The sequence below is a fragment of the Bubalus kerabau genome, chromosome 3 (assembly GCF_029407905.1).
Source record: "Bubalus kerabau isolate K-KA32 ecotype Philippines breed swamp buffalo chromosome 3, PCC_UOA_SB_1v2, whole genome shotgun sequence".
NCBI classification, from domain to species: domain Eukaryota; kingdom Metazoa; phylum Chordata; class Mammalia; order Artiodactyla; family Bovidae; genus Bubalus; species Bubalus kerabau.
Genome location: NC_073626.1, coordinates 185,896,739 through 185,923,222, shown reverse-complemented (window position 1 = coordinate 185,923,222; position 26,484 = coordinate 185,896,739). Strand labels below are relative to the sequence as shown.

General features: G+C 50.2%; 1 protein-coding gene and 1 long non-coding RNA gene across 4 annotated transcripts; one reads left to right on the top strand and one right to left on the bottom strand.

The window, feature by feature from the left end:
* The first annotated feature begins 2,170 nt into the window (after window positions 1-2,170).
* CDA (cytidine deaminase) lies at window positions 2,171-26,484 on the top strand. The gene is made up of 4 exons (XM_055574273.1): window positions 2,171-2,375; window positions 13,990-14,101; window positions 19,019-19,076; window positions 22,359-26,484. The coding sequence occupies exons 1-4, from the start codon at window positions 2,222-2,224 to the stop codon at window positions 22,473-22,475; spliced, it is 441 nt and encodes a 146-aa protein (XP_055430248.1). The 5' UTR covers window positions 2,171-2,221; the 3' UTR covers window positions 22,476-26,484.
* LOC129647103 (uncharacterized) lies at window positions 14,114-17,418 on the bottom strand. 3 transcript variants are annotated; one of them, XR_008712280.1, is made up of 3 exons: window positions 17,320-17,418; window positions 15,103-15,459; window positions 14,114-14,250 (listed from the first exon to the last, which is right to left on the bottom strand). It is a non-coding gene; the product is annotated as an uncharacterized LOC129647103 (long non-coding RNA). The 3 variants fall into 3 exon arrangements; XR_008712279.1 differs by lacking the exon at window positions 14,114-14,250 and adding an exon at window positions 14,269-14,695; XR_008712278.1 differs by lacking the exon at window positions 14,114-14,250 and having other exon boundaries at window positions 15,048-15,459.

Below are 26,484 nucleotides of genomic sequence, written 5' to 3'. Positions count from 1 at the left end.
GTCCAACTCTCACATCCATACATGACTACTGGAAAAACCATAGCTTTGACTAGATGGACCTTTGTTGGCAAAGTAATATCTTTACTTTTTAATATGCTGTCTGGGTTGTTCATAGCTTTTCTTCCAAGTACAGTGGCTAGGACTCAGCATTTTCACTGCCAGGGCCCTGGGTTCAATCTCTGGTTGGGGAGCAAAGATCCTGCAACCCACGTGGCACAGTCAAAAATATATATTGTTGATTTAGAACTTAACTCTAAGCAAATTTCCAGTCCTACTCTCCCCTTCTATCTAGTTGATCATCCCAAACCCCTTCTATAAGGAATTCTAGAACCGCTGTTGACTCTCAAGCTCCACACAGCTGGGTATGCAATGGTCACTGTCTCCGTTTATGACCATGGGTAGGTAATGAGCTTGGAAGGCTCCAAGAGCCATAAGTAGCCTGGAGGTCATCCATGTTCTCTTGGAACTGTGGAGCCTAGGAGTCCAGTCCCTGGCCTGGGTAGGGCCACAAAGCTGAGCTGGGGTGAGTTAAGACAGGGCAGGGGACAGGAACAGGACTGCTCAGTGAGGTCTCTGACAGACCTGGCAGGTCAGCAGGGCACATAACTCTTTCCCAATTGGGATTCTACTTGGCCACGAAAAGCTTTAGAATTATTCCCGTGTCAAGTGGGCACACATGGTCCCAGAACAACCTTTGCTTTCTCCCCTCAAGCCTTGAGGGCAGGGCCTTGGGGTGCCTGGGCTGCACAGGAATAGGAAGGCACAGGAGCCCACCTGCTCTTTTCTCTGAGCCAGCCCTGCCTCAGATCTAGAAGCCACTCTAGATGCAAAGGTGGATGTGTGGAAAGGGGGTGGGGGATCAGAAGAAGGGGAGGGAGGGTGGGGGAGAGGAATCTCTGTGGCCGGAGGTCCTGTGATTTCATGAGGCTGAGCACCCCAGGCCCAGGACACAGAGATGCTGGGCCACAGAACCAGAGATGTCAGCAGGCAGAGCGTGAAGCTGCTGCCTTATATCCCCCCTCCCTTCCCCTTTCCTTTTCCTCTTCCCCACACCACCCATCTAAGCTGAGAGAAGACGCAGATTCTTCTGCAGACGTGTCTGGGGACACGTGGATGCCTCTGGATGCCCCAGCTGTATTCTGCCCCTCCTGTGTCATCCTGATCAAATCACTTAAGGATAGAATCCCAGTTTGCATGGGTGTTCACATCATGACCTCATGGGATCCTCCAGCCATGTTCACCATAACACTTCATATCTCATTCAATCCTCATTACAACTCTACAAGATTCTGTTAGTGCACCCACTTTACAGAAGAGAAAACTGAGACTTAGAGAGGTGGCGTTAACTTCTCAAGGTCATACAGCTAATTAATGGCAGAACTGGAATTCAACTCAACTCCAAAGTGTGAGCTCTCCTATAATCCCAGAATGGAGGAAAGAGATGATCACTAGCCTCACCGTACAGATGAGGAAACCGATTCAGAGAGGTCAAGTCACTGCCAATGGTGGTACAAATGGGAAGTAGTGGAGCCAGGATGCAAACTCACTTCTTTTACCAGCAGCCCAATGTCTATTCTGCCAACAACAACAAAGTGAGGCATCCTAAGTAGATGAGCTCAGAGATTCTCGCCAGCTGAGATCTTTTTACTTTCTGGGTTGGGACAAAGAGGAATTGGAAGGAGGATGAGTGTAAATAAAGAAGCAACTTGGTCTTCTGGCTGCACCTCACACTCCCTGACTCAGGAAGCCAGTGGGCTGCCCCAGCCCTGCCCTTTCAGTCTCACCACACCCCTCACTGAAGGAGTCACTCAACAAACAGGGTGGTCAACACTTGGAGCTTGGATTTCCCAGACCACAAACTGACCACTCCACGGCCTCTTCCCTGAAGCCAGAGTGTCCACAGTCACATCCGACACAGTGGCACCCGTCCCCTGACCCTCTGACTAATCAGAGCGTGCCAGCAGTGGGAGTGGTCCCCAAGGGAGCGTATAAGGCACCCGTAGACCCTGGGCATCCACGCTGGGACGAGCACAGACACACACACACCTTCTGTCCCCAGCCCTCTCCCTCACCCGCCCTGCCCAGCACCCCCAGGGGCGCGCACCTGGCGGCCTCCCGGCAAGGACACACCCCGGGGGGAGGAGCTGCAGTCGCGGTGGGGCCCAGCCCACACCGGCTGCGAGCTCGCTTTCCGCTTCTCCGCCGGCCCCGGTGGATCGACATGGCCCAGGAGTGTCCCAGCCTCGCCCTGGAGCCCCAGCACGTCCAGCGGTTGCTGCTGTCCTGCCAAGAGGCCAAGAAGTCCGCCTACTGCCCCTACAGCCGCTTCCCCGTGGGGGCCGCTCTCCTCACCGGGGACGGCAGGATCTTCTCGGGTAAGGGCGGCGCCTGGGGGTCCCCTCCGCGGCAGCCTGGGCGGGAGGTCAGAGGAGGACGCGGACGGGCGACAGGGGTGCTCCGTCTCCCCTCTCCGCTGGGCAAGGCCGCCACACCCCCCGGCCCTGCCTGCTGTTCCAGACGGCCGGGATGAATATACTGCTCAAGCCCCATGGCTTTCCATTCCTGGGGGGCCTGGGAAGCGGAGGCGAGATGGGGAAGGAAGGGGCGAAGGGGAGGCCACAAATGCAGAGCCTCGGGCAGCTCCCGCTGGAGCCGGGAGGGAGAGGGTTAACACTTCCTGAGCCCCGCCTCTGTGTCTGGCACCCCGCAAAGACTTCAAGGCTACATGTGCAAGTCCTCACCGCCCCCACCCCCCACCCATCAACTTAGGAGTTATACCCATTTTTTGTAGTGAAGAAGGTCCAGAGAGGTGACATGGCTTGCTCGAGGTCTCACAGGTTTCAGTGACCAGGGCAAGGGCGCCCCAAACCCTGCTTTCTTCCTGTCACCCACCACCAGGGGGCTGGCTGGGCGTGAGATCGAGTAATCCAGGGCTGACTCCTTAGTCGAGCGCCGGGCTTGCAGAAAAGGAGCCAAGTGGGGTTCAGGTGGCCAGTATTGAGTGCCCACCTGTGGAGAGAGAGACAGGAATCTGAGCCGGCACTAATCTGTTCCTAAGAGACTTTTCTTTGGTTTGCTGGCTTCATAGAAAAGCTCACATGAACAATAATTCAGACTTGTTTTTGCTAAACTTACGGACATCCCCTTTAATGACAGCGGGGAACAGGGCGTGGAGGTGGCGGGTAAGCGGAAATGCCAATTGCCCCTCCCCCCGCATTCCCACTGCTGCCCCACGCAGATGAGAACTGGTCCAGACAATAGATGCGAATCCCTAGTCCAGCCCAGTCCTGCCGCCCAGAATCCCCCTTCCACATGGCGGCAGCCATCTGAAGGACCAGAGGCTTACATGTGTAATCTCATTGGTAGCCCACACCTACTCCAAGCACCCCCGGCTCAAATGTGAGCCCCTTGCCCCCACCACTGTTCAGCTGGGAGCCTGGCTGGAGTCCCACACCTCCCCCTCTATGGTGGCCCTTCTGGGCTGTCCTTGATGTTCATCTCATCCCTTGCCTTTTGAGATTGGAACTTAGAGTTTCCCTGACTCCCAAGTTAGCCTTCCTGTGGGGGATACAAAAATCTCTGAGTATCATGTGGAAATTCAGGCCTGGCCCAGTGGCTCAAATGAGCATTAAACATTAACCGCTACCTCAAACAACACTGCAACCCACAGGCTCAGGGCCTTGAACATGCAATCCGCTATTGATTCCTCCAGCACCTCCATATCTCCTATGGATGGTGTACAGAGAGGGGCCCTCCCCATCCTTGCATTGATCTATTCATTCAACACATGTTTGCCAAGCACCAATTATGTGCTAGATAATGTATCAAGTGCTGGAGATGCCGCTGGGAGCAGAAATGACGGTCCCTGCCCCCACGGAGGTCTCCACTCCTCTTGTACAGGCCATGGCTCCAAGTGGGAGCCTCAGCCAACGACTGTAGGAGAGAACAGGTGAAGTGAGCAGAGGTGGGACCTGTTTAAATGGCAGGGAAGGACCTGACGTCACCAGGAAAAGGGTCGTGCGGTGGGCATTTGTGGAGGCATTATGGGATGGGGTACAGGCCCTGGAGGAGTTAGAGTCTCCTGACTTTGCATCAGCACTGTTATTTCTTGGCTGTGTGTGACCCCAGGCTAACCCTCCTGAGTCTCAGCTTACACATCTGTAAACGGAGGCTCACAGGGCCCGCCTTTCAGGATGGCTGTGAGCAGAGCTGGTGTTGCTGGCCCAGCGGTCCTCCCTGGTGGGTGGTGCCCCTGCCGCCTCAGTCATGAAAGATGTCGGATTTCACCCCTGGGTGTGAAGCTTTCCATGAGCTCATGCCTTTAAAGGGGCGACGGTGCTTAGCACACAGTTTCTGGCCCACGATAGGACTGTCACCGCTAGTGACTGCTTCTATCACTCCCATTAATGGCATGATGGTGATGGCTTAGAGGCAGATTGTGGAGGACTTTTGAAGGCCGAGTGGAGACACTGAGATTTGATGAGGTAGAAAGTAGGGAGCCAAGAAAAGTGACATGAAAGGGGGTTTGAGGACAGTACGTCTGACAGGTGCTTAGGGAGGACGGGGGCAGAGGGAAGAGCGTCAAGGGGGTGATGCGTGTCTTGCTCGATGACTGCATGTTGCCTGGCCTATAGTTCAGGCTCGTTGAATGTACGAGAGAGTGGCTTGGCCTAGGTCACCGGCAAGTGGGGTGAAGAGGAAGGAATTATCTGGGAGGGTTGTACGGGACACATGGACTGGACCTAGGGTGGGCGATATGAGAATAAAAGGAAAGAATATCATTCTAGGGTTTCCAGCCAGGGAGACCAGGGGAAGGATGAGACAGAGTTGGATGGTGCTGGGGACATCGTGGGCAGGGGCCAACAGTCATATTAATAACTACAATGGACTAAGCCTTCTCTAAGCACTTCTATCGGAGAAGGCAATGGCACCCCACTCCAGTACTCTTGCCTGGAAAATCCCATGGGCGGAGGAGCCTGGTAGGCTGAAGTCCATGGGGTCCCTAGGAGTCGGACATGACTGAGTGACTTCACTGTCACTTTTCACTTTCATGCATTGGAGGAGGAAATAGCAACCCACTCCAGTGTTCTTGCCAGGAGAATCCCAGGGATGGGGGAGCCTAGTGGGCTGCCGTCTATGGGGTCGCACAGAGTCAGACATGACTGAAGCGACTTAGCAGTAGCAGCAGCAAACACTTCTATGGGGCTTCCCAGGTGGTTTAGGGGTAAAGAATCTGCTTGCCAGTGCAGGAGATGAAGGAGAGGTGGGTTCTATCCCTGCGTCAGGAAGATCCCTAGAGGAGGAAATGGCAATCTACTCCAGTATTCTTGCCTGGAGAATCCCATGGACAGAGGAGCCTGGTGGGCCAAAGTCCATGGGGTCGCAAAGAGTCAGACCCAACTGAGTGACTGAGCACACACACACACTCACACACAAACACTTCTATGAAAGATCTTTTGCAATTTCATAGCCACCAATGAGAGGAGACAATGGGTGTCACATGCATTAGAGCACTTCGAGTTGCAAATGCATGAAACCAACCAGAACCATAATGGGCAAAAGTAGATCCTGCCTCAGGGACAGCTGGATCCAGGAACTCAAACGCCACCATGCTCTTCCTTATTCTGGATGCTGGTTCCTTTTTCTTATCTAAAGGTGGGCTTTCTCCAGGCAAAAGGAGCATGAGCTCAGGCATCCCTAGTTTACATTCTTCCAGCCTTAAAAGCAGAGAAGGAAGAATTCTTTCCCACTAGCTCAAGGTGGAAAAATTCCAAGGAAGGGCTCTGATTGGTCCCTCTCCAGTCACGTGCACATCCCTGGGCCAATCACTGCTGTCACAGTGGAATAGAATGATGGGGCCGGCGGATTCATACACAGGCTCCGCCTCCTGCAGACACTCCTCCTGCAGGGAGTGATCTGTTACTTCCAGGAGGAGTGTGGAGGTAACAAGCAGACCTAACCAAGAGCCAAATGCACATTTACAAATGGGTAACTGAGGATCAGTTTTATCTGTTTCCAAATTCCTTGCTCCTTCTGCTGCCCCTCACTGCAGCATGGATGTGCAGAAGGGGGCAGAGAGAATTGTGCTGAGGAGAGGGGACCGATGGAGGGTATTCACCAGAACACCTGGGTCTCCTTACTTAGAAGGAAAGGGAGAGCAGATGGCAGGAAGGCCGGGCTTGGAGAGGAGGGGACCTTGAACAACCAGAGGAAACCTGGTAGGGCATCAGGGGGTGAATCAGAGATGATTAGGACACAGATGCTAAGCTCCAATACTTTGGCCACCTGATGTGAGGAGCTGACTCTTTGGAAAAGACCCTGATGCTGGGAAAGACTGAAGGCAGGAGGAGAAGGGGACAACAGAGGACGAGATGGTTGGATGGCATCAGCGACTCAATGGACATGGGTTTGAGCAAGCTCTGGGAGTTGGTGGTGGACAGGGAGGCCCGGTGTGCTGCCGTCCATGGGGTCACGGAGAGTCAGACAGGACTGAGCAACTGAACTGAGAAGTCAGGGCACAGCTGAACTCAGACGCTGTGAGTTTATAGCTCATAGCGGGATGCGTCAGCCCAGTTCTGTGACTTTCTCCAGCCTCACAAAAGACTAGCCCTCCGTGGAGTTACCACCCTCAGGGGCAGCTGGTGTCTTGGCCAACTCAAAAGCAAGTCTGATAGCCTTGCCGTCATGATCTCGTCATAATGGCTTTATTTCCTCTGTTACCCCTGACCCTGGCCAGGGCCTTGTGCCCCTTGCAGCTGGGCCACCAGAATGGTAATTAATAACTCCAACAATTACCTTCTGTCGTTGCTGTGGGGAGAGAGAGCTGCTGGGGGACTGGGGCAGCAAGGACCCAGAGAAGAGTTAGGATGGGACCCAAGGGGGTGGGGGTGGGGCCAGCCAGGGCCGCCCAGGTGGGAGGGGCTGGGGGAGACTCACGGAGGACCACCCTGTGGGCACCACCCAACAGATGGGGGACTTCCTCTTCTTCAGCTCAAGCTCTTGGAATGATGGTCTGCCCCTCCCTCTCCTCCTCTCTTAGAACGATTGTAGCACTCTATATGTTTCGTTGCCATGGATGGAGGGGGGGAGGTCATGGAGTCACCTTACTGGATCAGCTGTAATTAATTTGGGAGGGAAAAACCATATTAAAAAAAAAAAAAAAAAACTTAAGGACATTCTGGTTAACTGCTGAATGCAGCTTGTCTTGACTTAACCTTTAAACATCCTTCATCTGTCTTCCCCCATCCAGTCCCTGCCCTCCGGATTCCCTCCCGGGGCTCCCTTTATCCCGGGGCTCCCTTTCTCCCTCAGGACCACTCTTTATGCTTTATACCGCAGGCCTCCGGGTTCCCTAACCAGCTTTCTCTCCGTATAGCCCTGCCCACCCGTTCCCATCCCAGCCTCATCCACTGGTCCTCTCCACTGTCACTCAAAAGCAGCTTATCACAAAGAGAGCTTCGCTAACACCCCTCAGCTCTCTGGTTGAGTTAGGATAGAATTCATTAGTGAAACTGCCGCGTTGCATTTGCAGCGGGCAGGGAGGCGGGAACATGGAGAGAGGGGAGGGTTCAAACACATGGCTGTGACATTTGTCTAGTGCAGTGGTTCTCACGCGTGGCCAGACCCACCCTCTGACACCTCCTGGGAATTTGTTAGAAGTTTCAGTTCATGGGCTCTGATCCGGAACTGCTAAAGCAGAAACTCAAGGGGTGGGGCTCAGAAATCTTGTTGTTTTTTTAATTAAAAAAAATAATGTTTATTTGTTTGGCTGTGCAGGGTCTTAGTTGCAGCTCGTGGAATCTTTGCTCTTCCTCCCGACATGTGGGATCTAGTTCCCTGACCAGGGATTGAACCCGGGTCCCTGCATTGGGAGCACAGAGTCTTAGCCTCCAGACCGCCAGGGAAGTCCCCCAGAAATCTTTTAAGAAGCCCTCCAGGAGATGCCCACTTGCTTGAATGTGGGAAGCCCTGCTCTGTTCTGAAGATCCCTCAGAAGGCAGAGCAGATGCAGACAGGGGGCACAGTGCTCGCTTCTCTGGGGTACTGGTCCCAGTCACCTCCTTGTGAATTCCTTTCCCTGCTGTGGTCTTGATGATATCCAACCCCAGCTCTACCTTAAGTACCAAAACACCTCAGAACACAGCCTCACTGAGATGCCACAAGGAAAAAGAACACTCTGTGTGTCTGTCAGGCCAGGACATGAGTTGCCTTCCTGCCCCTAGTCTCAGCTTTTACCTTCTGTAAAATGGGTTATAATAGCATTTGCCCTACAGAACTGTTAAAAATTCCATGGAGTGCCTGGCAGATAAAGTGAAAGTGAAAGTCGCTCAGTCATGTCCGACTCTTTGCAACCCCATGCAGTACACAGTCTGTGGCTTTCTCCAGGCCAAATACTGGAGTGGGTAGCCTTTCCCTTCTCCAGGGCATCTTCCCAACCCAGGGATCGAACCCAGGTCCCCCTCATTGCAAGCGGATTCTTCACCAGCTGAGCCACCAGGGAAGCCCAAAGGAAAGCAATAAAAGAAAAGATTAAAAGAAAGCAATTAGTAGTAATAGCACTATCTTTATAGTATTATTTTTGGTACAATCTTTTCTAATTATGGATCCCTAACTTGGCACCATCCCAGGCCGTCTCTCCTGTATGTTTGAGTCAGTGAGGCGAACGCCAGAAATGGAGTTGGTTTGCCTGGATAGATGATGTTTTTGTTCTTTGGGCTCAGGGAAGCAAAACAATATTGTCTGGCCTTTCAGGATTACAGTTCACGGCCAAGGATTTCCTTCCTCCCTTCCTCCTCTTTCTGTTTTTTAAAGCAAGACTGGGAAATTACACTTGAACTTGCTAGACGCCTCAAATACACTTATTCCTTCACACCTCAGAGACTTAGCATCAAAGTGCAAAAATCCAGTCCTTTGATAATAAGTAACTGAGCATCACTGTTTTAGGCTCTGGGCCCAGTGACTGTTCCAGGCCCTGATCATACGATAATGCACTATACAGACCAAGTCCCTGCCCTCAAGAACTTATACTTGGGGAGTAATGGGGAAATTAGATAATAGAGACATTCCAGGAAAGTGTTACGTGTTAAAGCAGGAGAAATGGATTGAGAGGGTTGGAGGTGATAGAGGGGGAAGCAATTTTAGATACAGTAATCAGGGAAGGCTTCTCTGAGGAGGTGACATTTAAGCAGAGACCTAGGTAGAGCGAGCCATGTGCTTAGAGCGGGGAAGAGAGTCCCGGGCAGTTAGAACAGCCAGTGCAAAGGCCCTGTAGCAGGTGTATACTTGGAAGCAAAAGGAGATGAAGTCCAAGAGGTAGGCAGGTTGGCACCAGATGACGAGGGACTTTTTGTAATCATGGAAAGGATTTCAAAGTGGCCTGAAGGGCAGAGACAGGGTAACTGTCACAGCTTGAGTAGAAGCAGCAGAAACTCAGTCCCACCACCACCAAAGCCTTGACATTCATGCGATTAGGAATAGCAGCTCCAGCTGCTGGACATTCAGTCTGAGCCAAAGCTTGTGCTCATTGCTTTACTTGCATGAACTCAACTCATTCCCACTAGAGGCCTGAGAGGAAGGTGCTGTCATTTTCCTTTTACAAACTGAAAATGAGACATTCAAGGAGGTTCAGTCCCTTTCCCAACTTCTCAGAGCCAGAGGGCAAAGGGTCCCAAGGCGGAACAGAACCCACGGACTCTTTCTGCAAAATTCTATTTGAACAGTAGGGTATGTGAGCGTGCTCTCTTCTAAAACACTCTCTCCATCTCCTTAACTGGATTGTTGACTTTTTCACACAGAGCAAAGGAAGAGTTCTCTATAAGAGGTCATTCTGAACTTCAAAAGCACACACAGGCAACTGTCTTCAGAGTCCGGACCTCCGGCAGTCTGACAATTTGCTTTAAGAGCACCTCAGCAAAACCCAAGATTTATGTGAATCACGTCTAATGGGAAGAGTGTTCCTGAGTCAGGGACAAGGCAGGGGCTGGGAGGGTTGCTAGACTGAAGTGGAGTGGGGAGCAGTTCTGCTCCTGGGAGCAGCAAAAGTCAAACGCAAGGGAGCCAACTCTTGTCCCGCCCTGACAGACACAAGGAGTGGTTCTTTTTCTTTGTGGCATTTCAGTGAGGCTGTTTTAAGGTGAGTTGGTGCTTAAACAAGGTCACAGGTCAGCAAAGGTGGGAGGGACAGGCAGGTGCAAGCAGGCAAGGATATGTTTAAAGGAAGTCATTTCCAGCAGGGATCAGAAACCTGGCTGGGGAGACTAGGTAGGAGGCAAGAAAGACTCGTTCATTTATTCACTGACCTAGCACAGCGGCTGAGCATTCAGGCGCCCGCTTTCCAGGCTGCAGTAACTCACATGTGAATATGAACACGTGCTTTGCCAAAGCAGGCAGTCCATAAATATCAACCACTCCTTTCAGGGTTACACCTCCCTGACTGCTCGCTGTCATGTATCCGAACTGTATTAATTGATTTCTGTGGGGTTGCAAATGATACAAAGGCATGTAAACTCTTTTAGGCAAAGGAGGGTACGTCGGTTCCTATAACCAAATGGTGGCAGAGCTGGAGTGTTTCTGTACTTCAGGGGCAACCGGTAGCAGAAGGCCAGACTCTTTTGCCACCATGTCTCATCTGAGTTGATTCTCCTTTCACTGTCTCCTATTGGTCTTCATAAAGAACAGAAACTAGCCCGCCAGCAGGACCCAGGCCCAACTCACAATGTTAGAGTACAGCTGAAATTCCCTCACAGAGGGATAGTCTGATTGGCCCAGGGTAGGTCGGGTGCTCAGCTCTGATTGGCCCAGGGTAGGTCGGGTGCTCAGCTCTGATTGGCCCAGTGTGGGTCAATTGCTCTGCTTTGATTGATCCAATGTGGGTCAGGTTTCATCCAACACTTGCGTTCACATCCCATTGGCTAAACCTATAAGACTCTACGAAGCTTCCAGGGAGGCTGGGAAAGCAGTTTCTAGCTAGGTAGGGATGTGCCCAACTAAACTCCAGTGGATTTTTTTTTTTTTTTTTTGGCCGCACCTCCTGGCCTGTGGGATCTTAGTTTCCCAGCCAGGGATCGAACCCATCCCCCGTGCATTGGAAGTGCCTAATCTTAACCACTGCACTGCCAGAGAGAAATCCCTAAATTTCAGTGGGTTCTACTGGGAGTGTGAACACTGAGAACAATTAAGTCTTTGCCATAAAACCCTCTGTGGCCTGTGAGTATCTGTGTACTTCTTTCTTCACACATATTGGACCCACTTACAACTTCCTGCGGGTGACAACCCAAAGTCCACCCAGCCGCTGCATCCAGCCCTAGCAGCAGGATCCCTTGGTGGTGCACAGTCTCCCTTCTCAGGTTGAGATGGGGCCCTGATCATCCAGGGGCCTGAAAACTAAAAAAAAAAGTCATCTGCCCCTCACTTCATACCCGCTCAGGCACCACACAATGTGGAGTAAGAAAGACTAAGCGTCATCAAATCTCCCATTAGGCAAACGGAACACCCGTGGACCACCAGTCCATGCAGTTACCAAGTCTGTGGGGCAAGAAGTGTGAAGACTCTGGTGCACTGGAGTACACTTTGCCTCCCTTTTCTGCCCTGGGGGTAACCCCCTTGTCCACTGAGGCTGCTGGCTTTGCCCTCTGGGAGCGTCTTCCTTGACCATTTATCATCCTTGGCCGTACAGCCAAAGTGAGTGTCCAAGAGAATACCCTCCTGGAGGGCACACAGCTCTCTGAGCTTACTTCTGATGGTAGGGTCTGGGGGGCCCTGGATTTTCTAGGGATTGAACAATCCCAGGCTTTTATAGGCCAGACCTTTGGCTTCATTGGCTACCCAATTCTGTCACACCCAAAGAATCCTTTCTGTGCAATAGTTCTTCAGCCTGCCAACTCCCCTGTTTTACTGACTGGTTTCCCTGCCCAGCCCTACCCTGCTGCCTCATTTGAACAGTGGCTACCTTGAAGCACCCGAAACAATGGCAGGGTGGGAATGACAGCCTTAATCAGATCTTTGCCACAGGGCTGTCTCACGTTGCCAGGTAGAAAAATCCTCTGAGTCAGTAATATAGTTTGCCTTCCAGTTTATTACATCTTGGGGCTTTATCAAATAATCTGCCAGGAATATCAAGGGCCGTCAGCTTTCCTTCTTGCCATATCTTTGTTTTCTTTCACATTGGTTTAGTTGCTAAGTCATGTCCGACTCTTGTGATCCCATGGACTGTAGCCTGGCAGGCTCCTCTGTCCATGGGATGCTCCAGAGAAGAATACTGGAGTGGGTCGCCATTTCCTTCTCCAGGGGATCTTCCCAACCTGGGATCGAACCCAGGCTTTCTGCATTACAGGCAGATTCTTTACCAACTGAGCTACAAGGGAAGTCCCATTCCCAACTGCTAAGCCAAGGCCACTTAGTTTTCGTTTTGTTCTTTTTGTCAAAGCTACATCTTATTTTTACTGCAAATCTCTGTTTTAGTTGGATATAGGTTAAGTTACTATAACCAAAAGATCCCAAAATGCAGAGCTTCGAATTCTTTTTCTCTCCCATAATGATTCAGAGTAGGCAGCTGGTCCAGGGCAAGTTAGGGCTTCCCAGGTGGCACTAGTAGTAAAGAACCCACCAACTAATGCAGGAGACAGAAGAGATGTGGGTTCAATCCCTAGGTCCGGACGATCCCCCTGGAAGAAGGCATGGCAACCCACTCCTGTATTCTTGCCTGGAGAATCCCCATGGACAGAGGAGCCTGGCGGGCTACAGTCCGTGGGTCAAAAAGAGTCGGACACGACTGAAGCAACTGGGCACACACACACCAGGGCAAGCAGGCAACTTGACCCTGCTCCAGGAGTTGACCAGGTTTCCAAGTTCCTTCTGTTTTGTTGCTGTTCCATCCTTATGAGCATAAAGCACATGGTCAAAGCTGGCCCATCCCACCCCAGTCTCTGCAGGAGAGAAGACAGGACGAGGCAAGCAGTCTCTTTACAAAAGATGAGATCCGGAGTTTCCCACCTCACTTTGTGCCACATCCTATTAGGTGAAATGCTGCAAGGGAGGCTGGGAAATGTAGTCTCTGAGCGGCCATGGGGTCAGCCATATTGGATTGGGAATGACCTGTATTACTTAAAGGAAGAAGGAGAAAATGAATACTGGGGAACAATGAATATCCTGCCTCAGGGAGAAGGGCAAGCTGAGAAGAGTGACATACTGTCTATCACACCCTGATGGTCCGGGGAGAGTCCAGCTCCTGTGGCCATCAGTTCATGGCCTCACCTGCCTGCAAAGGGGGAGTCTGCTGGTCAGCCACTCTGGCTATGCCAGTGTTTTGTCTCCTGGGAAGAGCCCTTGCCCATTTGTCCCCAGGGACACTCCACAGAGGGCCACCGGGGAAGACTCCCTAACTCCGAACTGTGCCACTTTGGCAGCCCACCTTTCACTGGAGGAAATCGATGGCCTTAAGGCTTGTATAATCACAGACACCCTTTGCAAAGCCTGGGAACTTTTTGCTTCTTATTTTGTTGCTTTTGACACTTCTGTTTTGCAAATCAACTCACAGAGAACCCTGACAGCTGGTATCCACATCAAAAATTTGACCCAGGCCCGATCTTTGAATCAGCATCGCCACCATGTCCCAGGCTGTGGTTTCCGTCTCTGAGACCCAGGCGGGGGCTCTGCTCACCTTCTTAAGCTTCAGCATCTCCCTTGGCCCTGACCTCTGCTGGGAAAATGAGGGTGGGGTCATCAGCCCTGTGAGGCTGCGCCTGCTCCCAGGTTCTGCTTCAAGATGCCAGCACTGGGGAAGTGATGAGAGTGGGAATTCCCTGGGCAAAGCCACCACACCAGTGAGTCACAAGCCTCCCAGTGCTTCTGGTCAAATTGCCCTCTCCTTCCCCTACCTTGTTCCGAGTAGCGGGTCCCTCCCAGCTCTGGAATGGGGCAAGCTTCTTACTCAACACATGCAACAGGAAGTGGTTTTGCTGGTAACACAACTGGACTCTCCTCTCTTCTCAGGGTGCAACATAGAGAATGCCTGCTACCCGCTGAGCGTCTGTGCTGAACGAACTGCCATCCAGAAGGCCATCTCGGAAGGGTACAAAGAGTTCAGGGCAATCGCTATTGCCAGGTGAGTGAGAAAGGCCAGTCGTAGCAATACTCGTTCATCTATCCAGCCAGCGTCCACCACACATCTGTTACTCACTCATTCATTCATTCACCTGTGGTGTTTATTCTGAACTTCCTATGTGCCAGGCACTCTAGGTGCTGGGCTGAGGGCTAAAAGTAGAAGATAAATAAGAAACAGACTCTGACCTTGGTAAGCCTAAAGAGCAGATAAATAGTCAGGACAACTCTAAGACAAAGGGAGGTGTGTTCTTGTTCTGATAGTAGTGCCAAGTATAATAGCATCCCTACAAGATACAATAGAAAGGCCACTAAGAAACCTAAAGCGAGAGAGACCTAAAAGTCACCTGATTAGACTTCCTGGCCACTGTACCCATTTTACAGTTGAAGAAACTGAGACCCGGAGAGGATGAGCAGCTTTCCTACGAATTAGTGGCAAAGCTGGGACAGATAGATCTCTAGAGTCTGACTCCAGAGCTCATTCCACTTTGCTGTGCTGTGACGGGAAATGAAACCCTCTTCCCTGCTCTCCTTGAGCCGATCCGGGGATCCTGTCTTCACTGTCCAAGCTGGCACCTTTGCTTGGCATCAGTCACCCCTAGGTGCAAGAACCCGGATAAAAGGACAGGCTGGTGGGGTGACAGCCAGGCAACCCAGGTTATGGTTTAAACTGATCAGATTCCAGCCCGAGTTCTGGCTGAACAAGAGCACTTATCAGCTCTCTCTACATGCCCCAAACATAAATATCCAAGTTCCCACGTGTGCCCTCAAAGGGAATTCTTTGAGTTCTGGCCATGGACCCAGACTCAGTGGCTTCAGGATTCAAGTGATATGAATGGGCTGTTTTATTAATTCAGACCCCATTACACTTCTGATTTAATGATAAATTACTCTTGTGTGTACCGTTGCATTGTCTATGAGAAAGAGTTCTCTTAGCAAGATAACAGCACAGGGAAAATAGGTAGGAAATGTTGAATCTACCCAGAAAGAGACTGCAGGGCTGACCTGGTGTTGGTCTTTAGAGACATCTGGGTGTATGGGTCATGGACTAGGAGTAAATGATCTCTTCATTGTCGGGGAGATGCAGGCCTTTTCTGGCAGAAATATGAAGACCAGGAACAAGGATGATGGGGTCTGCATGACAGAAACCAGCCTCCATTTCTTTGATAACATCCTCAAAGGAGCTTGGTCTCACCCCTGAGGTGATCCACTTTATTGAAGGTTTTTTCCCCTGAGTAACTGGAGCCAAGGATGCACTTCTGGAGGAGGGCCTCAGCTTCCGAGAGCTCTCCGTGGGACCAAGGTCTGTCCTGGCTTCCCTCCGGCTTTGGGAGGAATAAATGAGGCCGCCCTGGGAACATTCTGTGCAGATGAGCAGAGATCAGGATGTGAATTACACTTCAGGGGAGAAAAAAGAGGTGGACGGGATAACTCAATTTCAAAGCTGATCCAAGAAAATAATGATATTCTGGGGAAAAGGAGGCCAAAGTCAACAAAAGGAGAATGGCTAGGTGGCCCTGCTCTGTTTAGAATGTTCCAGTTGAAAGACTTTTTCTCTTGGTCATTGTCTGCTCTTCAACATGACTGGGTTTTGTTTGTGATGATTAGTAAATGTCCTTGTTTAAACAAAAACTATATTTTTTCCAGCTCCCAACCGCTCCTCTCTGGGTGCTCAGCCTGCACTGGCATCCCCAAGCCAGAAAAGCAGTCATTACTGCTCTAATGATTTGTTAAATTGAGAGTGTGGATTTAGAGAGTGAATGGGATGTGCCAGCTCTCTTGTTAGTGCTGATGGGCGTGCATCATCTCAGAGAGCCCCCTCCAGATCTGTAAAATGCAATGTGCGCAGCTCAGGGGGGATTTGGCTAACGAGGAGATGAGCTTTCCCCCCGGGGTCCCCACTGTCATCATCAAAGTTGATAGGTTTCCAGCCCGTCAGGTCTGATGAGCTGGCCTCAGTGTGTGCCCAAGGTCAGCACAAACCACAGGAAACTGTCAATACGCAGCACGAGGCAGGGGAGGCAGAGGCTAGAGGAAAGGGAGGTGGGGGATGAGAGGAAGGAAGGTCCCTGGGTGCCCAGCATCTTCTGGGATGCTTCTAGTCCCACCTCTGCCCTGAGCCTAACCACTGTCTGCCTGTGGTGTGACATTTACACACAGCTTTGATCCCCCTTTGGGACTTCAGGGTCCCTGCAGGCCGGGACTCGGACGGCTCTTTGTTGCTCCCTCCCAGGCTTGCCTAGCATAGAGCAAGCTCTCAGCCAACATGCGTGCAATGAAATAAAAAAGAGAGACTTCCCTGGTTGTCTAGTAACTAAGACTCTGTGCTCCCAGTGCAGGGGGCCTGGATTTGATCCCTGGTCAGGGAACTTCCCTGGTGGCTCAGACGTAAAGCGTCTGCCTACAATGCGGGAGACCCGGGTTCAATCCCTGGGTTGGGAAGATCTCCTGGAGAAGGAAATGGCAACCCACTCCAGTGTTCTTGCCTGGAAAATCCCATGGGCGGAGGAGCCTGGTTATAGACTACAGTCCATGGGGTCGCAGAGTCGGATACGACTGAGCGACTTCACTTTCACTCCCTTACAGGGAACTAGATCCCATATGCCACAGCTAAGACCCTGCACAGCCAAATTAATTAACTAAAAAAAAAAACAAAAACTTGGTGGACTTCCCTGTGACTCAGTGGTAAAGAATCTGCTTGCCAATGCAAGAGACACGGGTTTGATCCCTGATCCCAGAGCACATGCGTCACAACTATTGAGTCTGTGTTCTAGAGCCTGGGAGCCGCAGCTACTGAAGCCCAGGCGCCCTAGAGCCTGTGCTCCACAAGAGAAGCCTCGCAGTGAGAACCCCACCCCACAACTAGAGAAAAGCCCGTGCAGCAACAAAGACCCAGCACGGCCAAAAATAAATAAATACAGAATAACAGAGTCCAGGACTTCCCTGGCAGTCCAGTGGTTAACATTCTGTGCTTCTAAGGCAGGGGGCATGGGCTCGATCCCTGGTCGGGGGAATATCCTGAACGCTGTATGGTGCAGCCAAAAAAAGCCAAGCACAGCCTCCAAAGAGCTAACGAGAGGCCCTGGCTGCAACATCAGCCGCTTGGTAACCAGAAGGGTTCATCCGGCTCAGTGTGCATCCTGGGCAGCGGTCCCCACCCTCTCAGGTCCCCAAGGGGTCCCTCTATAGCTAGGAGTGTGAGTGTGCTCAGTGGGGACCCACCTTTCCATGAGCAGACGCTTTCTTTAACTGGACCTCCAAAGGTAAAAGGGAGTTGTCATGAAGGTTAAATAAAGCAGCAGCCCTCCACGCTCTCTCCCCTCAGCTGCTTTATTCAATTCACAGCATCTGTCTCCAGCTGTAATTGATATGTGGTTGGCTGATAGGCTGATGGTTTGCCGATTATCTGGTTCACCTGATTAGTCAAAAACTCCCGAGTGCAGTGAATTTCACGTTTTGCTCACGGCTCTATCCCCGGCACAAACAGTGCCTGACGTATAGTAGGTGCTCAATAAATAACTGTTTGTCAATTAACATGAGAAATACTATAAGATGCTTTGGAGGGTGTCTGGTACATTCTAGGCATCTATTAAATAATATGATAATTATTGTTAATACAAAATAGGTAAATTAATTATATAATATTATACCACATAGATCACATAGTGTATAATAAAACTGTATATGACAAGGTACAAAAATTATGACAGAACTTAACTATCTAAAGGAATAATGCCCAGTGACTAGTATAGGCAGTAATAATGTGTGTATAGCATTCTAAAGTTTAGGAAGTTCTTTGCACGTCTTAGTTCATTTTATCCTAGCATTTCTACAATGTGGATGACATTATTCCCCACATTTTATAGGCAAATAAATGACCCTTGCACAGGTTAAAATGACTTGGTCAAAATCACACGTAATTAACAAAAGGAGGAACTGATGAAGAACTGAATTTTAAAGCCTGTGATCTTCCAGAGACATCAGAGAACTGTGGGTCTTAGAAGCGCAAAGATGATGGTGAGCACTGGCTTAACCTCTGACGCTTCATCAAGCTTGGAGGTTCTTACAGTTTCCTCTTTCTTTAAACACCATCCTTTGTCCTGCTCACAACCGGAGGGCTGCCTGCGGGTGCCTTCATTCTCGGAGACAACCCCTTGGCTGTAAGCTTCTCTTCTCCAACTTTATCAGATGCAGGGTGCCCAGTTTTCTCAAGGACTCACATGTATCTTATTCTTTTATGCCTCAGGACCTTTGCACATACTATATCCCTTGTCTGCAGCAGAGAAAAACCCGGAGCTTCAGAATAGCTCTGTTACTTCATCTTAGTGAACCTGTGTCCTTGATGATAAAATGGTCCTCTGGATGCTCAGGTTATACTGAGAATTAAATGAGATAATGTCTGTAAGTGCCTGGTCCAGAGACTGGAGCAGATCAGGTGCTCACTATTGATGACTTAGGAACTCGACGCTTCCTCCAAGGACCAGGTCAATGCTACCTCCTCCATGAAATACTCTCTCTCCCTCCCTAGTCAAGGATCATCTCCTGCTTACCGTGTGTTCTTACTGTATGTTGTTTGAAATGATAACTCATCTAGTTTTCTTTGTCACCCACTAGGCTGAAGGCCAGAGACAAATTCGCTTTAACCTTTGTGTCCCTGGGTTGTGGGTGATAGTAAGCGTTCACTAAACATTCATTGAATGCACCAATGAAAAGAATAGTCCTACCCATGGTCTTGCCTCTTGCGAGTGTGGAAAGTTCTGTCCACTTCTTCTCAGCCTCTAGGATACGGCTCATCTGTGAACCAGGAACTGCCTGGAGGGATTTGATTTAATCTGCAGGCAGGCAGGACTCCTGAATTTAAGCAATCATTCTCAAGTTTCCAAAGAGACTGATCCATGTTTTTGTTTCTCTGCTTCCCCAGTGACTTGCAAGAGGATTTTATCTCACCCTGCGGGGCTTGCAGACAGGTCATGAGAGAGGTAAGCAACTTCCCTTTCTGGAATGGATCTCCCCCACTCTTCCCTGCTCTTCCAGGCCCTGGGAGCCAAGCCAGGCCAAGTGAAGAGACACAGTGACTGTCCTGTTAGCTGGGTTGGCTGACTCCTAAGGCCTTCCCAAGCTTGCATGAATCACTGGAAATTATTCTTTCATTCAGCAAATACTTCGTGAGTAAGTGTCTGTTCTGGGCTAGCCATTGACCTTGCTCTGGCGAGACAGCGGTGAAAAGACAGGCCAAGCCCTACACTCACAGGCATTATGGTCTAGTGAAGAAGGCAGACAAATAAGGAGCAAAATAAATCAGCAGTTAGAGGTGCTGAGAGTGAAGAGGGCTACAGAGAAAAAAAAACGCAGAAGAAAGGAGTTGAGAGCAACAGAAGGTGGAGCTGACTTTAGGTCAGAGTCAAAGGTCAGCAAACAACAGCCTGCAGGCAAATCCAGACTTCTGCTTGTTGTTGTAAACAGTGTTACTGCCGTGCATCCACACACACCAATTCACACGTTCCCTCTGGCTGCTTGGGTCCTACCAGGGGAGAGAGGAGTTACAACATGGACCTAATGGCCCGCAAGGCATAAAATATTTACTATCTGGCCCTTTATGGGAAAAAGTTTGTCAACGCCTGCTTTTAGATGGCCTCGAAGGGCCTCTCTTTGAAGATAACATTTGATCAGAGATATAAATAAGGAAAAAAGATGAGACAGACCAAGATCTCGAGATTTGCAGGTGGAGGAAGCAGCAAGTTTAATGCCCACACGCTTGGTGAGTTGCATGAGCAGTATGAAAGCCAGAGAGGCTAGAACACAGGGCAGGGTTTGGGGAGTGGTGACGGGTGAAGATAGAAAGGTGGTCAGGGGCGCATCACACAGGGTCTAGTAGTCCATGGATAGAGGGTATATTTCACTCCAGGAATAAAGGGAACTGAATCATACACCTAAAAATGGTCAAAATGATAAATCTTATGTATATTTTGTGATATTAAAACACAAGTTGGGGGAAGAAAAGAATAAAGGGAATTCAGTAGCTATTTTTAGAAAGAAGAGACTCAAAGGATCTGTTGTACTTTTTACAAAGATCTTGGTTGGAAGCCTTCAGTTTCTTCAATTCTAAAAACCAAGGGGCTGAATTCGATCCTTTCTTCTGAATCTGGGCTCAATGAGGTTTTTGATGTGTATATGTACATTTGAGGAAGAGGGATGTCAATAGCTCTGGTGGACTCTCAAAGGGGCCTGTGCCAGCCAGAGCCCCCAAAGGCTAAAGCCACCAACTTGAAGAGTCCCCAGGCCTTGAGCTCTGATGAGACATCCTCGACCCCTCTAAATACAGCATCTCATTTAATCCCCACGCCCCGCCTGGAGGGAAGTGTGGGTCGTTTGTCAGAGAAGCAAGTGACCTGCAAAAGGACACACAGCCCTCCAGTCAGTGGCAAGCTGGCACTCACCATAGCCATTCCGGCAGACAGCAAAGCCCACACTCCCCTCGTAAAGGCCCCCTCCCTGCCTTCATGGTCCTACAAAAGGGACACGTTATTTTTGGCCACAGTAGAGATAACATGATGCTGTGCAGAATCGGAGTGGCTTGTTCCATGGGGGCTTCTGCTTTGGAGCTGCTGGAATTTGGTGGGAGGTGGGTGGGGGGGTTCAGTTTTGCTGTTGAGTCTTGGGGGGTTACTAGCATCTCTAGAACACACAGACATCCTCACCCCCCTGCTGCTCGCCAGGCCTGCAAATCAGGCACAGTTAGCAGGACTCATTTCCCAAACCTAGATGAAAAATGCCACTGGGAAGGCTCTGAATTCACATTAGGGACTTCATTCACCCCCGGTAAGAGGGGCGCAAATGGCCTCCCAGTACCACGGCGTGTCCCAGGCCAAGGTAGCAAGCATATCAGGATGCCAGCTCCCTGACTCCCCAGGCCCTGCCTCCATCTAATTGCTTAAGGCTGTTTTCTCCATGCAGATCAGATGTTGGCAAATGAGAGATGGCAAATGGAAAAGCTGAAGGAGAGAGAAGCAAAACGGAAACCAAAATGCAAATAATAAGAGCTGAAGCTTGGGGGCTGGAGGCCTGGCACTTAAACTCGCCTCCACTCAACTTTCACCCACACCCTCAGGCAGAGCCCGCCAAGCAGAAAAATTTCCTTCTTTAAAACATTAGCTTTAAAAAGACGGACTGTGCCCGATAATAACGTGGTGATTCAGGCCAAAGCATCAACAGCAGGCTGCAGACCTGGCGGTCACTAGGAGCCCTAGTTGTCAGTACAGATGGCTTCCACTGGGCATTTACTACGTGCCATGCACTGCATGCAGGCCCCTCCCACCCACTGCCTCCAGTACTCACGCATCTGGCCAGGTAGAGCCTCAGGCTGTTGACTCCAACTCCCCAGGCTACGCTCCATTACACTGCTGACCTAACTCTCCACCAGGGACGCCTATCTTCCTGCCTGATAAGTCTTTTGTCTCTAAAGCCATTTCACAGATCAAGACAGTGAAACCCAAAGAGTTTCATCATCTGCCCCTTGTTACTCTGCAAAGCCTCAGTTTTCTTATCCGTAAAATGGGAATAATATCCACCTGCCTCAAAGGGCAGATGATGCAATCCTGCTGTTCATTGTACAGTGTGTGACAGACACGCAACCTCTCCAGGTTCTCAGGAGTTATCGAGAGGCCCCAAGGGAGGAAGATATGAGTTGTCCTTTGTCACAACAGGAGGGGATCTGGCCCCAGGGGTTAGATATTGTTCTTATAAAGCCCCATTGTTGTTCAGTTGCTAAGTCGCATCAGACTTTTTGTGAACCCCATGGACTGTAGCACGCCAGGCTTCCCTGTCCTTCACTATCTTCCAGAGTTTGCTCAAACTCATGTCCATTGAGTCAGTGATGCTATCTAGCCATTTCATCCTCTGCCACTCACTTCACCGTTTGCCTTCAGCCTTTCCCAGCTTCAGGGTCTTTTCCAATGAGTCAGTTCTTCATATCAAGTGGCCAAAGGACTGATGAGTCCCCATCACAGAACAGAGCGTTTACTGCCCCTTAGCAACGTGCCAAGCACTGTGCTAGCTGCTCATGCCATCTTTCACTGGCTCCTCCTCAGACCCTATCAGCCAGGTATGATTACTATCATTCCCATTTTACAGGTGAGAAAACCAAGGCGCAGAGAGGCACATTAGACAGTAAGAGGCACTCAACCCAGGCCAGACTCAAACCAGGGCAGCCCTCACCCCTCAGCCACACTGCCTCCCTCACGCTGGCTTTGCCTCTTTTCCAGTTTGGCACCGACTGGGCTGTCTACATGACCAAGCTGGACGGCACGTATGTTGTCAGGACAGTCCGGGAACTGCTGCCTGAATCTTTTGGGCCCGAGGACCTGCAGAAGATCCAGTGAGGGATGGAGAGCACCCTCTGCCCGGGAGCCCCTGCCTTCCTACACGGGCTAAAGGGGACGACCACCTGGAGGACTTCATGAAGACATTCTCACAGACCTGGGGACATCTGCCAAACAGGCCCCAACCCCCAGGCACTGGGAGGAGACTATTTTTGCAATTACCACTGGGGTACCAGGTTTCTACTGAAGTGATACAGCGTTTCCATTCCAGCCCCTCCTTGCAACCCGACTTGTCCTCCCTGGAACTCAGGGCACCCCGTCCCTCTCTTTCCTTCCCGTGGGCCCTCTTTCAAATTCCAACCTAGTCTGGACTGCTTCGCCATCTGCCTTCCCAAGGTTCTGTCCTGCTCTGGGTGACTTTTCTAATGATAAACATCACAAAACATTCCAGAGAGGCATTTAGCTCCATCTCAATCCTTGCTGTAGCTCTCAGGAGGGGAAGTCTTTATATTAAATAGAAAGACCTGGACTCTTTCTGCCAGGAAAAGAATCAGGCACCTTGGATCTGTGTAGCTGGTGTGGAGAGCTGAGTCTCTAGGTCTCTTGTTCGTGCCTTCTTCCGATGGGGGGCCGCTGGGCTGGGTCTTACTGCGAACGGCCGTTTCTAGAATCTGTTCTGGGCTAAGTCAGACCTCGGCCCTGCATGCTGTCAGCCCCCAAGCATAAAGGGGGCGGACGGGGCTGTTTGTCTAGATGGCAGAGCAAGCATCTCTATGAGGACCTACTGTGTGTCCAATGTTTTTACCTGGATTATTTTGTATTTAAAGTATTCAGTAAAGTAACTATCTCCCCCTTCTTACAGTTGGGGGCCCTGGGCCTCAGAGAGGTTGCGTAACTTGCTTTAGGACCACAGCAAAGTTTAAACCAAAATCCAGGTCCCATCACTTCCCCCTTGTAAGGTACAGTTCGGGCCGAGGCAGAAAAGGAAAGATGACCTCAACGGAAGTAGGTTACCTTTATTCAGGCAAGGAGGGGCGACAGTTGACCAGGCTGAGCCCCAAGACGGATCAGGGAGGCTCCATATTTATAGGGAGGTTTGTGGAAGCGATAAGAGAAACGTTAATCAGATGGGATGTTTTGGGTATTCTTTATTTGAGGTGGCATTTGTAGTTGGGCAGGGGGTGATAAGTCTTCTGGGCAGGTGTAGGGGTGGAAGGTTTCTGGACAGGGGGTAATAAGTCCCAGATAGATAAAACTGGCCTGGAGCATCAGGGCGGGACCTAAAGTTCTGTTTTGTTTTCTCCGAAGTTAGATGATTCAGCAAGGGCCTTTGAGACTGTTGTTTTCTTTTCTAGGCCCAAAGACTCCTTCACCCCCAGGATCTAGAAACAGTGCCTGCTCTTTGCCATGTGCTATGATGTAGCAGACCTGGAATCTGAACCAGGTCTGATTCTGAGTGTCTTTTTCTACTTTTCCCGCAGCTGATGTCTGGCTGCTTTTATTTACTGAGTCTTTTCTATATGCCAAATACTGCAGAGAAAGATGTATAAGAAACAGTCTCTACCTTTGAGGAATTTGCAGTCTGATAGGGAGAGAGGTGTAAACAGGACTCACGCTCAGAAATACACACTATGATCCAGGCTGGTAGGAAGTGCAGGGGGCAGCATGCTGCCTTCTGGGGAGTGAAGAGGGTCAGAGAGGGAGTCTGTTTCGTTGGTGCACTTAGGAAGGTGAGGCCTGAAAAGGGAAGGAGCTGGGCTGGCTCTGTAAAGGGGGCTGGCAGCTCTGGGTGTCCTCCCTGGAGGAACTGGCCTTGGGGCCAGCCTTTGTGGCTGGGGTAAGAATACAGCATGGGTTTCCTGTTTCACCCCTTCCCTGGGAGTCCTTTCTTTTGAGATCAGAGTGTCTGCAGGGATTACTGGTGCATGCGTGCTAAGTCATTTCCATCGTGTCTGACTCTTTGTGACCCCATGGACTGTAGCCCACCAGGCTCCTCTGTCCATGGGATTCTCCAGGCAAGAATACTGGAGTGGGTTGCCATGCCCACCTCCAGGGGATCTTCCCAATCCAGGGATCGAACCCGTGTCTCTTACACCTGCCTATGTTGGCAAGCTAGTTCTTTACCACTAGCGCCACCTAGGAAGCCCTACTGTCTGGTAAGACTGGCTTTTCCATTACCCACCCAGACTTACCCGCTGCCATCGTGAGAGACAGAAAAGTAATATTTCCAACATTCTGCATGATGCAAGACTGCACCCTGCCTTTCTCTAGAAATGGTTGCCGAGAACTTCAGCACACTCTTCTGAATGTTCTCAACCAGGAGAAGTGAAGAAAGAAAAGAGAGGAAGCAGGAAGAAAACGGGCCAAGACATTAACATCAGTTAAAATTCTGATCAATGGAAATTTAGAGTAGTGGGTTATTTTCCTTACTATATATCTAGATTTTTAAAATTCCCAACATATTTCTTTTTCATTTAACAACAACAACAAAAAGATGGCATGGCATAATGGAGTTAAAGAGCATCCAAACTGTGTGATTTCATTACTCTGAGTCTCAATTTCCTCATCTGTAAATCAGCGGTGACGGCTCCCAGGGAACAGCATTGTCTACGGATCAAAGGAAAGAATGCCTTATTGAGAGCCCAGTGCTGGGCCCTCAGTAAGCTCTTGATACATGCCAGCTGTTCCTCTTATGAAGGGTGACAAATCTGGGTCCTTTGCAGGTGGACGTGATTTTTGCAAACAGGCTTTTACACTCTTTTAATAATTTTTTAATTGAGTTCCTACTGGGTTGGAGGTCTGGGGCCACACCCTGGGGTTGCAGCAGTAAAGACAGATAAAATCGCTGTCCTCACGGGGCTCTGACTACCTGTGGGAAAGACATCTAAGTCAGCGGTTCCCAACCTTTCAGGCACCAGGGACCGGTTTCCTGGGAGACAGTTCTTCCCTGGACCAGGGGGTAGGAGTGGTTTGGGGGCGGGCCAAGCCCACCACATTCACTGTGTACTGTATTTCTATCGGGAGTTCCCAGATGGCGCCATGGTCAAGAAACTGCCTGCCATTGCCAGGAGACGCAAGAGATTCGGGTTCAATCCCTGGGTCGAGAAGATCCCCTGGAGTAGAAAGTGGCAACCCACTCCAGTATTCTTGCCTGGAAAATCTCATGGACAGAGGAGCTTGGTGGGCTACAGTTCATGGGGTCAGATACAACTGAGCACGCACGCACTGCACTTATTTCTGTTATTATTACATCAGTTTCACCTCAGATCATTAGGCGTTAGATCCCTGATCTAAAGGATTCTAGGGACTTTCCTGGTGATTCAGTGGTTAAGACTTTACCTTCCAATGTAAGGGGTGCAAGTTCAGTCCTTGGTCGGGGAGCTGAGATTCCCACATGCCTTGCAGCCAAAAAAACCAAACCATAAAAAAGATACAATATTGTAACAAATTCAAAAAATACTTGAAAAAACGGTCCACATTTTAAAAAAATCTTTAAAAAATAAATGATTCTGTCCATCATGACAAGGGCCACCCAAGGGGAAGTAAGTGCTCTGGGGGCAAGTCGCAGGGGAAATGGAGCTAGCCTGAGAATGGGCAGGGCAACCCAACCCTAAGGAGGAGATATTTCAGCCCGGGCACAAGAAAGGTCAGCCAGTTAAGGAGTGGGATAGGAGGAGGGGCAAAGAATGAAGACTGGAGGACTAAGCCTAGTGTTCTTCTGTGCGTGCGTGCATGCTAAGTCGCTTCAGTCGTGTCTGACTCTTTGCAACCCCATGGACTGTAGCCCATCAGGCTCCTCTGTCCGTGGGATTCTCCAGGCAAGAATACTGGGGTGGGTTGCCATGCTCTCCTTCAGCAGATCTTCCTGACCCAGGGAGCAAACCCACATCTCTTACATCTGCATCGGCAGGCAGGTTCTTTACCACTTCATGGGAACAGACTGGGGAAGGCACTTTGCAAAGAAGGATTCCAGAAATTGTTCGAACAATGTTCCCTTGGAAGAACGACACTCATTTGGCTGCAGAGAGGCTGGGATGTTTGTTTTAAATAAAAGCACTTTCATTTTGCA

Excerpts from the sequence above, each read along its gene's own strand:
- CDA (XM_055574273.1), top strand. The coding sequence starts at position 2,222 with ATGGCCCAGGAGTGTCCCAGCCTCGCCCTGGAGCCCCAGCACGTCCAG. Across the intron at positions 2,376-13,989 it reads GGACGGCAGGATCTTCTCGG|GGTGCAACATAGAGAATGCC; the intron begins GTAAGGGCGGCG and ends CTCTCTTCTCAG. Across the intron at positions 14,102-19,018 it reads AGGGCAATCGCTATTGCCAG|TGACTTGCAAGAGGATTTTA; the intron begins GTGAGTGAGAAA and ends CTGCTTCCCCAG.